The 15722-nt window shown below is 38.7% G+C and overlaps 1 protein-coding gene across 4 annotated transcripts in view; it reads left to right on the top strand.

Annotated features, from left to right (window-relative positions):
• Window positions 1-15722, top strand: part of LOC134344331 (band 4.1-like protein 4B) — a 403206-nt gene that overhangs the window by 349762 nt on the left and 37722 nt on the right. For all 4 annotated transcript variants that reach the window (XM_063043916.1, XM_063043918.1, XM_063043917.1 and 1 more), the window contains 3 exons: window positions 398-521; window positions 8585-8662; window positions 13320-13367. In XM_063043916.1, coding sequence (XP_062899986.1) covers window positions 398-521; window positions 8585-8662; window positions 13320-13367 — 250 coding nt within the window. The remainder of the gene's footprint in view (window positions 1-397; window positions 522-8584; window positions 8663-13319; window positions 13368-15722) is intronic.

The following is a 15722-nucleotide window of genomic DNA, read 5'->3' as shown; positions in this document are numbered from 1 at the left end:
AAATAAATTGTAACTCTAATGACCTGACTTGTATTTTCCAATGCTTGGAGAGGTTGGATTCATGCTGAAATTTTGTTACTTTAGTCACACGTACTTACCACCACCTTCTTTTCCTTTACCTTCCTTACCCCACCAGTTTCTCAATAATGTTTCTGAAAATTGGCAGAAATCTATACATGCATATGTGAGTGAGTCAAGACTAACATTTCAAAACCCAAATAAATTTATTTTTCTTGCCTGGGTTCTATTGAAAACTGCTCAGTTTAAAGGTTCACAATATGTGTAACACATATTGATAAATAAAATTTGATTCTTTATGGATTGAGTAGTTCTTTAGAAACTGTAAACTTCCTTGTTGATTGCAGATTGATAGTAATGTCCTTGTCTTATCTTACAGTAATCATAGTGATGAGGATGACCTGCCTCCTGCCTTAGCTGCAGCCACACGGAGCAGTCCTCCCCCAGTCAGTAGACTGTCCGCTACTGATGTTCAGCAGTTACAGTACCCCACCTGCATCAAGGTATGAAGTTCATTTTATTGAAATCAACTTAAAATTCTTAAAGATTAAGCTGTCACAGAGTGGGAACATTTTGAAACACACAACAAATCCACAGATCAGTAATGAACTAAGTGGTTATTTTAAACTATAGTGTGAACATAGCACATGTATGTAGCTAGGGTGCCTGACTTTTGCACAGTTCTGTAGTAATTTTATGCATTGGACTGTACTGCTGTTGCAAAAAAAACAAATTTTATGACATATGTGAGTGATGATGAACCTGATTCTGATATGGGTCTCTATTGTGTACTGAGAATGGCAAGGGGGCCTGAGAGGGGAGTCATGGTTGGGAGAGGAGAGGAGAGGGAGCAGGAAATACCAGACAGACATTCTGTAATGATCAATAAACCAATTGCTTGGCGTCAAATGACCTTGCCTAGTGCCTCAGGGCTGGGTGCATTTGCATCAGCACCTATACCCACTCCTTGCATTCCTTCTCTTCCACTTGTTCCATACCACTCCTGCTGTCCCATCCTTTGCTCCCGCCAGATTTACAGACTTGCTCTCCACTCCACATTGACGGATACAGTACTGTACATGACTGTACATGTGCGGGGTTTCTTCTTTGTTATGTTAAAATTAAAATGGCTTCTTTGTTATGTTAATCTTTTAAGCTGCTGCGTATGTGAATTAAAATGGCTTCTATGTTATGTTAAATGCTGAGAAAGTCTCTAGTTAGCAATGTGTTTGGGTTCTAACAGGTAGTAGATGTACTATCAGCCAATGGGTGTCCATGTTATTCTTTCTCGGGGTGGTATGCTGTCTCATACGGCTGGGAACCAGGGGGTTTTGGTGGGGAGTTGGAGGAGAGACCGTGAGGACGACGGACGTGTGGGAAGACTCAGGTTGATCACTCCGGGTGGTCCCGAGCTACGAGTCGACGGAGTCAAGGTGGTCCCAAAGAGGTCCCCGAGCTCCAACGTGTGCACGAAGAAATTGAACTTTGATAAGTCTGGCGCCTTCTCCATTCTTTTTTTTGGATTGAATTTCTATTAATCTCATAGATTTAGTAATATCTATGAAGTGTACTTGGTAAAACGTACATTGTGTGCTGGCTGATGATTGATGTTTGAAGCTGAATCCAGTGGCAGTTCTACAGCAACTGACATAACCAGGAGACCAGGTGGGCGTCGGACAGGGTTTCCCCTCGATAAATACGAGCCAATATAGCTGAGGGTTACATGCATAAAAGAAGATATGTCTGGGGTATGGTTGTTTATTAGCTTGTTTATTTCAACTTTTTTTCTTAAAGATGTGCTGGGCGCGTCCCAGCTACCCCTGCATTCTTCGCGGATAGGTATCTGTCCGCGGCCCGGGGCTTGGGGTGGTGGGACACTGGGGTGTCGTCTGTTTCCATCAGGGCAGGCGTGTCGTCTTCTTCTGTGTCTGCCTGCCTCGATGTCGAAGGTCGAGGTTCATCGTCTACTGTGGCTGATGTGGAAGGCTTGCTTGACTGCTTAGCCTCGCGCATTTTGAGATCATACAGTTCTTTGTAAGGACTCAAACCATCTTGAAAATATACCCTAAACCGACGTACCCTTTCAAAATTAAAGTTGTACTTTATCATTGCAGCGAAAATCTCACACAGTTGCTTCACCTTCAGTTCCTGGACGACTTCACTTTCGGTCCGTTTGCTACTGCATTCAGTTTCGACTGTTATCCTTTCCTCTTCCAATTGCATCAGCTCTTCATTCATCAGTTCTTGGTCATGGGATGCCAAGACCTCTTCAACATCACCTTCGTCAACTTCTACAAGCAAACTCATTTTGTCCTTGCCTCGTTCACCACGATCGAAACACTTAATAATGTCTAGTTTTACGTTAAGTGTAACACCCTTACAAGCTCTTTTTGGCTTTTCCGATACCTTAGAACTCTTCTTGCTAACGACTGCTCACAGGCATGTGTTTAAGCAATGCCGGCTAGAATGCCGTTCCAAATCCGGGGGAGGAGCGGCTGCTCGGGGCGCGTGCTGCCCTTTTTCGTAACAGTGAAAACACCTTCTGTTAGCGAAAACAGGGAACTAATGTAGGTCTTTCATAACAGTGAGGTTTGGTAAAGCGAACGTTCGAAAAGCAGGGGACACCTGTACATTGAAACATAGGGTGAAATGCACCATTTATGTTAACAACCAACACACCCAAGGATCTGCCGAGGTTATTAACCAAAATTAGCCAAATTTTGAAATTTTGGACTCCCAGTATTTGTGGGAAGAAACTGGGAAACTACTCAAATTTAACAGCAAGTCTCCATCTTTTGAATTTTGAGTGACAATCTGCAGAACCAAAAGAGTCATCAGTTTCTGAAATGTTGACAGTCTCTTCCCTCTTGTAGATGCTGCTCAACCCACTAAGTTCTTCCATTTGTTTGTTTATTGCTTTAATTTTTATTTTGTTTTTCTTTTCTTCTCAGCAACTACTCGCAATCAGAGAACCCAGATAGATTCCTGGCAATCAGAGAAACTCTAGTATGGTGGGAGGGTAAACAGCACAGCTGATTTGTGAAGAAGTGAGAGTCAAATTGGGGCACAGTAATAAGATGTTGATGGGAGACAAAATTTGCAGGACAATAGTGAGTTGAGGGGACATAATGAGAGAAAATTAGGGCTCATTGCACTGGTAATAAGGGAGTAAGGGAAGTATGAGGGTGCGTGAAGAGATGTAAGGAGACTACAACTGGCTTGCTTGAGGAACGGCTGAATCACCTCTTGTCCTCCAGCCTCATAATCAGTGTTATAGTGAGCTTCATCCTGCTTTCCCTAGTTGTTTCCATCCTCAATTTTAGTTATTTTTAATTTACTGTACATCTCACAGTAATTTAGAATGCATCAAAAGTTTTATCTAAAATTAACGAAATTTCTTATCAAATAATGATTGAAAGGTTGGAAAAAGCCACCTTGTATGTGCATATACAATGACTAGATATAAATTTTATTACACCACGAAAAAGGCTAGATAAAACTGGGTTTATCTTCTGGAAATTTACAACCTAGCTATTTTTATGTGATCTTAGAGGGGCAAGACTGTCCATTAGAGAGATTGCAGCTTTTCTCCTGATATGCAATGTATCACAAAATGGTTACTACGGGGACTATCAAATCAATAGAAGAGCAAAACAGCTGACCACATCTGCTCCCTCTTCCTTCCAAGTCTTGCAAATATTTGTTTGTCTTTCAGATATTTATCCAGATCCCTATGGATCGCTGCACTTGCATCTGCTATTTCTACTACTGTTAGAAGTTACAGTGGCATGCAAAAGTTTGGGCACCCTGGTCAAATATAGCTAAGCGAGTAAAAGATGAACTGATTTCCAAAAGGCATAAAGTTAAAGATGACACATTTCTTCAATATTTTAAGCAAGAAACCTTTCTTTATTTCTATCTTTTACAGTTTCAAAATAACAAAAAAGGAAAAGGGCCTGAAGCAAAAGTTTGGGCACCCTGCATGGGAATGCTTAGTAACACCTTTGCTCATCGCAGACAGAAAGTTCTATTCAAATGGTTCAAAGGAACATCTGAACAAGCCTGATGCATTTTGGAAACAAGTCCTGTGGACTGATGAAGTTAAAATCGAACTTTTTGGCCGCAATGAGCAAAGGTATGTTTGGAGAAAAAAGGGTGCAGAATTTCATGAAAAGAACCCCTCTCCAACTGTTAAGCACGGGGGGTGGATCGATCATGCATTGGGCTTGTGTTGCAGCCAGTGGCACGGGGAATATTTCACTGGTAGAGGGAAGAATGAATTCAATTAAATACCAGCAAATTCTGGAAGCAAACATCATACCATCTGTAAAAAAGCCGAAGGTGAAAAGAGGATGGCTTCTACAACAGGATAATGAACCTAAACACACCTCAAAATCCACAGTGGACAACCTCAAGAGGCATAAGCTGAAGGTTTTGCCATGGCCCTCACAGTCCCCTGACTTAAACATCATTGAGAACCTGTGGATAGACCTCAAAAGAGCAGTGCATGCAAGATGGCCCAAGAATCTCACAGAACTAGAAGGCTTTTGCAAGGAAGAATGGGCGAAAATCCCCCAAACAAGAATTGAAAGACTCTTAGCCGGCTACAAAAAGTGTTTACAAGCTGTGATACTTGCCAAAGGGAGTGTTACTAAGTACTGCAATGCAGGGTGCCCAAACTTTTACTTCAGGCCCTTTTCCTTTTTTGTTATTTTGAAACTGTAAAAGATTGAAATAAAAGTTTTCTTGCTTAAAATATTAAAGAAATGTGTCATCTTTAACTTTGCCTTTTGGAAATCAGTTCATCTTTTACTCGCTTAGCTATTCACAGTAACAGAAATTTTGACCAGGGGTGCCCAAACTTTTGCATGCCACTGTATTCCACATCTTAACAACGTACAAAATCAGTACATTTTTTTAATGTCATGTCATACAGTAATATAGAACTACAGCACAGAAATTGGCCCTTCAGCCTACTGTTATTCCACCTAGTCAGATCAACCTACACCTGAGCCAAAGCCCTGCATTCCAAGTATTGGTCAGACTGCACTGAGTATTGTGAGTAGTTTTGGGCCCCTTATTTAAGAAGAGCTGTGATGACATTGGAGAGGCTAGAGGAGGTTTACAAGAATGATTCTGGGAATGAACAGGTTTTCATATGAGGAGCATTTGAAGGCACTGGGCCTGTACTCGCTGGAATTTAGAAGAATAAGGAGGAACACATTGAAACTTATCAAATATTGAAATGCCTAAATAGAGTGGATGTGAAGAGGAATTTTCTTGTTGTGTGGGAGTCCAGGACCAGAGGACAGAGCCTCAGAATAGAGGGACATCCATTTAGAACAGAGATGAGGAGGAATTTTTTCAGCCAGAGGGTGGCTAATCTATGGAATTCATCGCCACAGATAGCTGTGGAGGCCAAGTCATTGGGTATACTTAAAACAGAGGTTGATAAGTTCTTGATTTGTCAGGGCATCAAAGGTTACAGGAAGAAGGTAGGGTTGAGAGATAGAATAAACCAACCACGATGGAATGGTGGAGCAGGCTCGATGGGCAAATAGCCTAATTCTGCTCCTATGTATTATGGATCTATGGCTTATTTCTGCAAATGCTTGATCCCATCACCATGAGAATTTTTGTTTACAGTATGTGGCCTATAGCCTTTGTGATTTTTCTCAATCAGTTCCCGACGGGCTCATGATTTCCAACAAGATCAACCCTAGCTGTTCTAGTCTTTCCACATATCTCTGGAATCTTTTGGTTAAATCTATTCTGCTCTGTCTTTAAAAGCCTCTCTTAATTATTCACAGGTAAACTTTCCAGTGAAAGACCAATTTCTGTTTGTAATCTAAGCTTATTTCTTTCATTCACTCTCTTTGGAACCAATAAAGAAATAGAGCCTACAACAATTGATGTTTCCAATGTTATAGTGAATTGAAAGTATTATTCCTTGGCCTTGTATTTTAGTTCTGCCTCCTGTTTGTGACATACAACGTTTCAGAATTAGGACCCAGTTACATACTATAAATATTTATCTTTCTTTTTAAATCTTTTTATTGAGTAAGTATACAAAAAAGGTAAGCCATATAAACATTAATACAATGTTAAAGTATAATAAAATTCCAAAAGATATCAATACCAAAAAAAATACTACAAACAATGTAATTTAAACATAAGAAACCAAGATAACATAATAGTATACTAAATTTTATATATATCAATGGAAAAAAAAAGAAAAAAAAACCCCCCAAAAAAACCCACCGTGCAACTAACTAAAAGCAAGGCAAAGCAATGGGCTAACTTGAAACCAAACAGAGTTAAACTTAAAATCACGTCCTCAATCCCGACCTCCATTAAAAACAGTGAAAAAAAACAAGAAGGGTAAATATTACATTAAATGAAAATATCGAATAAAAGGTCCCCAAATCTGTTCAAATTTAAATGAAGAATCATAAAGGTTACTTCTAATTTTCTCCAAATTCAAACATAAAATCGTCTGAGAAAACCAAAAAAAGGTAGTTGGAGCATTAAGCTCTTTCCAATGTTGTAAAATACATCTTTTCGCCATTAAAGTAAGAAATGCAATCATTCTACGGGCTGAAGGGGAAAGATTACTAGAAATTTTAGGTAGTCCAAAGATAGCAGTAATAGGGTGAGGAGAGATATCTATATTTAATACCTTAGAAATAATATTGAAAATATCTCTCCAAAAAGTTTCCAAAGTAGAGCAAGACCAAAACATATGAGTTAAAGAGGCTATCTGCCCCGAACATCTATCACAGAAAGGATTAATATGCGAGTAAAAACGCGCTAACTTATCTTTGGACATATGTGCTCTATGAACCACTTTAAATTGAATTAGGGAATGTTTAGCACAAATAGAGGAAGTATTAACTAATTGTAAAATCTGCCCCCAATCATCCACAGAAATGGTAAGCCCCAATTCCTGTTCCCAATCTACCCTAATCTTATCAAATGGAGCTTTCCTAAGTTTCATAATAATATTATAAATCATAGCCGGTGCACCTTTCTGACATGGATTGAGGTTAATTATCGAATCTAAAATATATGTAGGAGGAAGCATTGGAAAGGAAGAAAGTATAGTACTTAGGAAATTTCTAACTTGTAAATATCTAAAAAAATGTATTCTTGATAAGTTATATTTATTAGATAATTGTTCAAAAGACATAAGGGAACCATCTAAAAATAAATCCAAAAACCGTAAAATACCCTTAGTCTTCCAAGTTTGAAAAGCGCGATCCGTAAAAGAGGGAGGAAAAAATATGTTACCTAAAATAGGAATCGCTAACCCGAATTGATTAAGATCAAAAAATTTTCTGAATTGAAACCAAATGCGCAAAGCATATTTAACTATCGGGTTAGAGACCTGCTTAAGACGTTTCGAATCAAAAGGGAGAGAGGAGCCTAAAATAGAACCAAGTGTATAACCCTGAACAGATTGTAATTCCAATGCTACCCATTTAGGAATAGATAGTATGTCCTGGTCAAGTAACCAAAATTTCATATGTCGAATATTAATAGCCCAATAATAAAATCTAAAGTTAGGTAATGCTAAACCTCCATCTCTCGTAGCTTTCTGTAAATGTATTTTACCCAGTCTCGGATTCTTATTCTGCCAAATAAATGAAGAAATTTTAGAGTCAACTTTATCAAAGAAAGATTTTGGAACGAAAATTGGTAATGCCTGAAACACATATAAAAATTTTGGCAAAAAAAACAACATACTATAAATATTTATGAGCACACATTTGCAGATCAAGAACATTTTTTTTGCCATTTCTTATGGGGAGTTTTATAAATTCCTTGAAAGAGGCATCACATATAGATGGCTCATAAAGAGGTCTTTTGGTACATTGGCCTTCATAATTCCAAGTATTGAGTAGAGGAATTGGGATGTTATATTGAAGTTGAATAAGACATTAGTAAGGTGAAATTTGGAGTGTTGTGCCCAGTTCTGATCATCTACCTACAGGAAAGGTATCAGTAAGATTGAAAGAGTACAGAGAAAATTTACAATGATGTTGCCGGTACCCAAGGAACTGAGTTACTGGGAAAGATTGAATATGTTAGGATTTTATTCCCTGGAATGTCGGAGAATAAGGGGAGATTCATTACAGCTACACAAAATTATGAGGAGTATGGGTAAGGTGAATGCAAGCAGGCTTTTTCCACTGAGGTGGAATGAGAGCAAAGCTGGAGGTTAAGGGTGAAACGTGAAATATTTAAGGGGAACTTGACGGGGAACTTTGTAACTCAAAAAATGGTGTGAGCATGGAACTAGTTACCAGCAGAAATGGTGGAAGCAGGTTCGAATTCAGCATCTAAAAGAAGTTTGGATAAATACATGGCTGGGATGGGTAAGGAGGGCTGTGGTCCAGGTGCAGATCGATGGCACTGGAGAGGATAACAGTTCAACATGGACTAGATGGACTGAAGGGCCGGATTCTGTGCTGTAGTACTCTACGGCTCTAAATATAATGTGAAATAGGCCCAAATTGTTTGAAACATTTATTTGTTTATATTTATTACAATTGTATTTTAACAGAATAATTCAGAAGAAGGCCAAACAGATTTAGCTTCTCCAGGAGATCTACTGATGGACTTCACTGAAGCTACTCCTCTGGTTTGTATTTAGTGTTTGCAGTTTTATATAATTCAATTTATTGACCAAAATACTGATTTGGAACATAATCTTGTGATTATTCAAGGAAATAATACAATTTTGCTTTTTCTCAAATCTGTGCCCTTATACAGTCCTATGCAAAAGTCTTGGGCACATGTTAAGAATCTGTAAAGTGAAGATACTTTCAAATAATGAAATGGAAAGAGTTCCTAAATATCAAACAAATTACCATAAAGTACAGTAACCAGTAAAAAAAACTAAATCAAATCAATTATTTGGCACGGCCACCCTTTACCTTTCAAACTGTATCATTTCTCTTTGTTGTGCAGTTTTATAAGAAAATCAGCTGATAAGTTTTTCCAAACATCTTGGAGAGCTTGCCATAGCTCTGCAGTCTTTTGATATCTTGCTTGCTTCCCAGACAGCCTCGATGATGTTGAGATCAGGAATCTGTGGAGACCATACCATCTGTTGCAGGACTCCTTGTTCTTATTTTCGCTGAGCATGGTTCTTAATGACCTTGGCTGTGTGATTGTGGTCATTGTCCTGCTGCAGAACGAAATTGGGACCGATCAGTCTCCTCCCTGATGATATTGTGTGATGGATGAGAATCTGCTTGTACTTCTCAGCATTGAGGCTTCTACTAATTCTGACCAGATCACCAACTGTATTTGCAGAAATGCAGCCCCAAACCTACAGGGAACCTCCGCTGTGCTTCATCGCTGGCTGCAGACACTCAAACATGTAGTGCTCTCCAGCTTGTCAACAGACAAACAGCCTCCTGTTTGAGCCAAGAATTTCAAATTTTGACTCATCAGTCCAGAGCACTTGCTGTCATTGTTCAGCACCCCAGTCCTTGTGCTTCTCTGGCTGTAGAGGGTTGTACTTGGGTTCCAGTGGTTGCTATGAGTTCAGAGCTGAAAGCAATGCTAGACTTTTTCTCCTTTCAAAGGGGCATCAATTTGACGTATCTCTTGCTGCTGCGCTCAGTTTCTGTGGCCGACCACTGTGTTTCTGGTCCTCAGCCCTAGCCAGTTTCTTTGTGCTTCTTCACATCGTGAAACTCCTGTCTGCTGCAAAATTTCTGCTTGGGAGAAAACTTACTGGTGCAGGCTGACCACCTTGTGTCTTGTTGCTATGCTCACTCTTGCCATGGTGCAGGAACTGATGATTTGAAGGTTAAACTGTTATATCTTCTTCTTCTATTTCCAGCTGTTTAGACGCATCTAGGCGTATTACAGCCCTCCGCAGGATGTATAATTAACTATAGAACTTCAAGGAACTCAAATTCTCGAATATAACCTAGTCTCACGTATAAACTGAATAATAAACTCTTCAATCAGATGTTGATTCTCTTGATGGCCAAACAAAGATTTAATAGAAAACCAAAATAAATTTAAGCCAGATAACCTCTTGAACAACATTCTTCTTTCAATTTTGTATCAATTACAGCTTAGCAAAGCATGCTGAACTGTCTCTGGACTACTACAGTCACATAATCCAGTAGGATGTTTTCCTGTTCTCTTTAAATAATAGTTTAACCCACAATGCCCCAACCTAAGTCTTGTTAATTTCACCATATCTCTACGACTTAAAAGGTAAGAGTCCGAGACCTTTTTAACTAGTGGGTGACTAGAAAAATAATGCCTGCCCCTTAATTCATTTTTCCAATCTTCCTGTCACTTCTTCTCTATACCTTTTTTAATCCTACTTCTCAATTCTGCTCTGCCTTTGGGGAACTCTAATTTCTACTTGCCTGCTCCTGTAAGGAAGACTTTGCAATGCCATCCACAATATCATTTCCCTCCACCCCAGCATGCCCAGGTATCCATGAAAATCTAACTGCACAACCCATCTTCCGTACTCTAAACAACACTAAGAGAATCTCAATAACTATGTCAGGATGAGCTTTTGATTTATTCCCTTTTATAGCCCCTAAAGCAGCAGCAGAATCCGAACAGATGATAACCCTACATGGTCGAGAGCCTTCTATCCACCATAAAGCCCAGAGGATTGCTAATGATTCTGTTGCAAAGATAGAAACACCATCTGAAACCTGGTGACCAATCTTAACTCCAGGTTGAGACACATACATCCCAAATCCTGCCCTACCGCTCTCTGGATCCATTGAGTCATCAGTAAAAATCTTCAGATAAGATCCCCATTTATTATTTAAATATTTATTTGTGATCAACGCTGATGACATTGCACTGCTTCCTTGAAGCTGAAAAAGGAGGAATGGGTCTACTTCTGGTTCTGGAAAACTGTTACATCTCCCACACCCTCACCTTTTAATTCGCCCAGTTTGATTCCTTCTACACTCATTTCTGTTTCAGTTAATCAGTTTAGTTCAGTCAGCTCATTATGTCTTTGATCAATAGACAATAGGTGCAGGAGTAGGCCATTGAGCCCTTCAAGCCAGCACCACCATTCACTGTGATCATGGCTGATCATCCACAATCAGTACCCTTTTCCTGCCTTCTCCCCATATCCCTTCACTCCGCTATCTTTAAGAGCTCTATCTAACTCTTTCTTGAAAGAATCCAGAGAACTGGCCTCCGCTGCCTTCTGAGGCAGAGCATTCCACAGAACCACAACCTTCTGTGTGAAAAAGTTTTTCCTCAACTCTGTTCGAAATTGTCTACCCCCTATTCTTAAATTGTGGCCTCTGGTTCTGGACTCCCCAACATTGGGAACATGTTTCCTGCCTCTAGCGTGTCCAATCCCTTAATAATCTTATATGTTTCAATCAGATCCCCTCTCATCCTTCTAAATTCCAGTGTATACAACCCCAGATCATTAGCACCTGTTTGTTATCTTAGTTTAATCCATGCAATATGTTGTATGCCTACAAAGTGATCAAGTTTTTAGCTGAAAAGTGGTCTATTACTGAATGTTACTTTCTTTAACAAAATTCAAATCTTTTTCTGTAACATTTAATTTTTTGGGAAAAAAGTTCAGAAATCTAAAATTTGCTCTTTTCTACTGACACACTAATGTAGAAGACAAAAATAAACATCTAAAACTAAATTTATATAAAAGATCTAGCGTGCCTATGACTTTTGCACAGTACTGTAATTTTCATCCAGAGTTTCTGATATTTTTGGATCTTCTTTTGTGATACACAATGGCATCAGAGATGATGCTCAAAGTCTGGAATCTTGAGTAACTTCCTCCCCTGTATTCTCCTATAACCATATTAATACAAGTCCACTAGTGGGACAAACTTTTTGCTTGTCTGAGCTTAATTAATTCAGGACTGTCCAGGAATTGACCTGAAACTACTTGGTCTAATTTGCTCAGATATATATCCATTAAATATGCAAATTAAATCAAAAATTCTTCCTTGAAAATCGGTGTTAATTTCGCATCCTTTTATATCTTTCTATTTGCATTTATTATTAAGTAATTTAATTAAAGCATAAACAGCAATTCTAAAACAGGGATGATTAATTTGGCAAAGTCTGAGAACTGTTCTGTGAAGGTGCCTCAGCCATATATCATTTTGGAAAGAATTGTACATTAAAAGAATAATTACACTTTGTTCTGTTATTTGAATATTATTTTGAAAGTTTGAGGAACTGAGGGTTCAGAGAAGTAGAGAATAGGAATTGAGGCCAGTACAGATCAGCCATGATTATATTGAATAATGGGGCAGGCTTGATGGGTTGGTGGACTTCTGCTCCTGTTGTGTTCTTGAACAGACTTGCAATAGTGCTTGAATATATGGTTAGATGAAGAGAGTGGAGGATTAAAAGTGGATCTTTCTAAATAAGACTTGATAATGTGAACCATTAATGTGGAATTAATTGGTCTGCTTTTGGAACATGCTAATGAATTACTGTAAAACTAATGTCCAATAGTTGAAGATTTGCTGTTTGTATTGCTCATTAGCCTGGAATATGAGCTAGGATCAAGTGCACCCTAGCTCATAAGTGATCATAAGTAACCTTATGTACATATGTAATGTGTGATCAGAGCTGGGGGTGTAGAATGTAGCTGGGCCCAGAGTTGGGATCTGGAATACCAAGGGTCAGGAATGAGGCTAGGTTTGCAGCCAGCGTCCAGAGTGCATGTCTATCTCACACTTCTTTTAAACTCACAGATGAAAGTGTGCTTATTTATTAGTTGGAGTAACATGCAATAGTTATGAAAATTTTACAGTCCAACACCATCAAAGGCAAAATATTGCCAGATTACCAAAGTGTTATTATAGTTCTTTAATAATAATTCATCTCTGATGTCTTCCTTGAGTCAGGGTCCATAGTGTTTGTATATTTTTAGCTTCCTTTAAAATCACTGGGTTCACATTTGCAAAGTCCATTGAAGTGTAGTAATATACTACTAAATTAATCTACATCCTTTAAGGCAATATTGCCTTATTACTTTTTCTTTCTTGCAGGTAAGGTACTGTATGTAAACTAGGAGTCAACCGGAAAATTTAAGGTCAATTTGAAGGCATTTAGAAGGATATGAATTTAGTTTGCTTGTTGTATTCACACATTTAGATCCTTTTTCTTAAAATCTCTGTCATGACAAAATGGTGAGTAATGGTTTCTGTGCAATTAATTGCAATACTGGTGTTTCACAATATAGCAATATCATGGCAGCACCAAACTTGCTTCAATGTTTTTTTGAGCTTTCTTTCATTTTGCAGGTAAAGACTGTGCCAGCCCATCCTTTTTCACCTGTACAGCAATTTCCAGTAAGTACTTAGCAAACAAGAAAGTGGTTAATTGCTAAGTTTTGTTTTAACACTCAGCATATAGTATATTGAATATGCTGCTGGATAAGTTTGTCGTTTTTCTGTCTTCATTCATCATAACTTTTGCCACATTGCATTTTCAGGTGTTAAGCAATCTTTACAGAAGCAGATCTGCTGATGTTTCTTTAACAGAGTTCTTAATTATACTTGCACAGTAGTGTAATATAGAATGACAGTATTAGGTTTTATTTGTTATAGCGAACTTTGCAGCTTGGAAACTGTGGATGATAGTGGACTGTAGCCGTCATATAGAAGCAAGAATGAGAAGGAACAATGATGGCATGTGAAGATATAGCTCCAAAATAATGAAAGCAGTATAGCAATTAACAACTTCACAGGAGTGGTCAAAATTCGCAAGTAAACCTTAAAATGCTATACTCAATAGTTCCATTTAATATGAGAGAATGTATACAATATACAACCTGAAATTCTTGTTTTTTGCAGGCATCTACCATTTGCATCACTATCACCAGGTACTGTTTAATTCAGCAAACTAATTTGGTAGGAGAAATGGAAAAGCAGAGTAACTAGAAGGAGACTCCAGAATAGTCTAGTGTAGAAGGATTTCAGATGTCATTGTACATGAAACACAGCATTAGTCTGCAGGTACAAGAAGTAATTGGGAATCCAAATGGAATGTTGGCCTTTATTATAAATGAGGTGAATATAAAAGTAGGGAAGGCTACAGCTACAACTTTACAGGCATTAGGTAGACCACATCTGGAGTTCTACATTTAGTATCACTTCACTTAGGGAAGAATATTGCATATAGTTCAAAGGTTCAATAGATACATTCCTTGAATGGAGTTGAGAAGGTTTGGCCTATTCATACTGATGTTTAGAAGAGAGGGAAATTGTTGATCTTAATGAAATGTATAATATTTTTGGGAAGCTTGTTGAGATAATACCGAGAAGGTATTTCACCTTTATGGATGAATTGTTTGTGAATAAGGACACACATTTGAGATAGAAATACAGAATTAGTTCTTTCTGATAATTGGAATTTTCTTCCACAGAGAGCTGTGGAGGCTCTCACTGTCTGTTTTGGCTTTGAATATTTTCTGATTTTTGGTCTGTAGGGGTCATAGAGATTAGACAGAAACCAGAGCAACATTACATCAGCCATGATATTGAATGGCCGAGCTTTCTCAAGGGTCTGTTGAGCTCACTCCTGTTTCTAACATCTGCATCTCACAGCTGTACAAAGCAACACACACAAAATGCAGGCCAGGCAGCATCTATGGAAAGGAGCTTGACATTGGCAGCTGTTCAAGTAATGTCACCCAAACAGATTTCATGGTACTCACCAACATACTTCTCTCCTGGAGGAGAAGATAGTGCACCAACAAAAACATCAGGGATCAACCAAGAAGAACAGGCTTGTCTACACTGTCTCTCAATATAGGTGGTGCTGTTGCTTGGGTTGTGGTTATCCATAGACTGAAGCCATGGTAAATGGTAAGGTACACAGACTTTTGCTGGCTGATCTACAACCCCACTACTTTAAACTTACATTTAACAAAATTGTACACTTGTCATTTCTTTTCAAATAACCTAAACTTCAACCTATGTTGACTGTGAAAGAAAGCAAGAAGTTGGTCACGGCAGGGGTACATGATCAACCAGTTTTGCTGTGGCACTGACCAGCTTAGGTGTTATACGGCATGGAGGTATGAAAATGCCTGTGGTGAGATATGCACATCACAGGAAGGACATGACAAAGAATTTTCAAGGTGATAGCTTGTTGTAATGTATGTTCTATAAGTATGTAATTTCTGTTGCAGAGTCAGATGATGATTTTGAGCCAGGCTTCAAAAGGCTGAGCAGTGCTAAAAATCTGTTTGAAAGCCTGAGTGTTACTGATCAGACTCAGTACCTGCAAAAATCTCAAAACACTTTCTAACATGGAATGATGGCCACCTATAAACGCTATGCAGGGTCTGATGGCCCTTATCTCAGCTTCCAATGCAGTACAAGGGGCAGACACCCATTGTCAAGTGCTCCTGTGAAACATTGGATTGTCAGCATGCAAACACATCTTACTAGCATACAAACATATATTGCTGTCATCATTAATGTAAAGCCTATTGTGCAAGAATCTGCTCTACCACTCTAAACCCAAGGGATTGCTTAAGGAGAGTAGCAGCAACTCCATGAGTTTGAATATGTTCTCTTTCTGGATGGCAGCTTTTATACCAGCTTTCCTTGCTGCAGTTTGGAGTGAGTGAGTGATTTCTAACTAGCCCCACACTTGCACATGTTTGCTCTCCGAAAGTATCTGCAGTCTCCTGATTA

The sequence above is a fragment of the Mobula hypostoma genome, chromosome 3 (genome assembly GCF_963921235.1).
Source record: "Mobula hypostoma chromosome 3, sMobHyp1.1, whole genome shotgun sequence".
Lineage (NCBI taxonomy): Eukaryota > Metazoa > Chordata > Chondrichthyes > Myliobatiformes > Myliobatidae > Mobula > Mobula hypostoma.
Note: the sequence above shows the minus strand (reverse complement) of the source record. Positions and strands in the feature narration are given on the sequence as shown.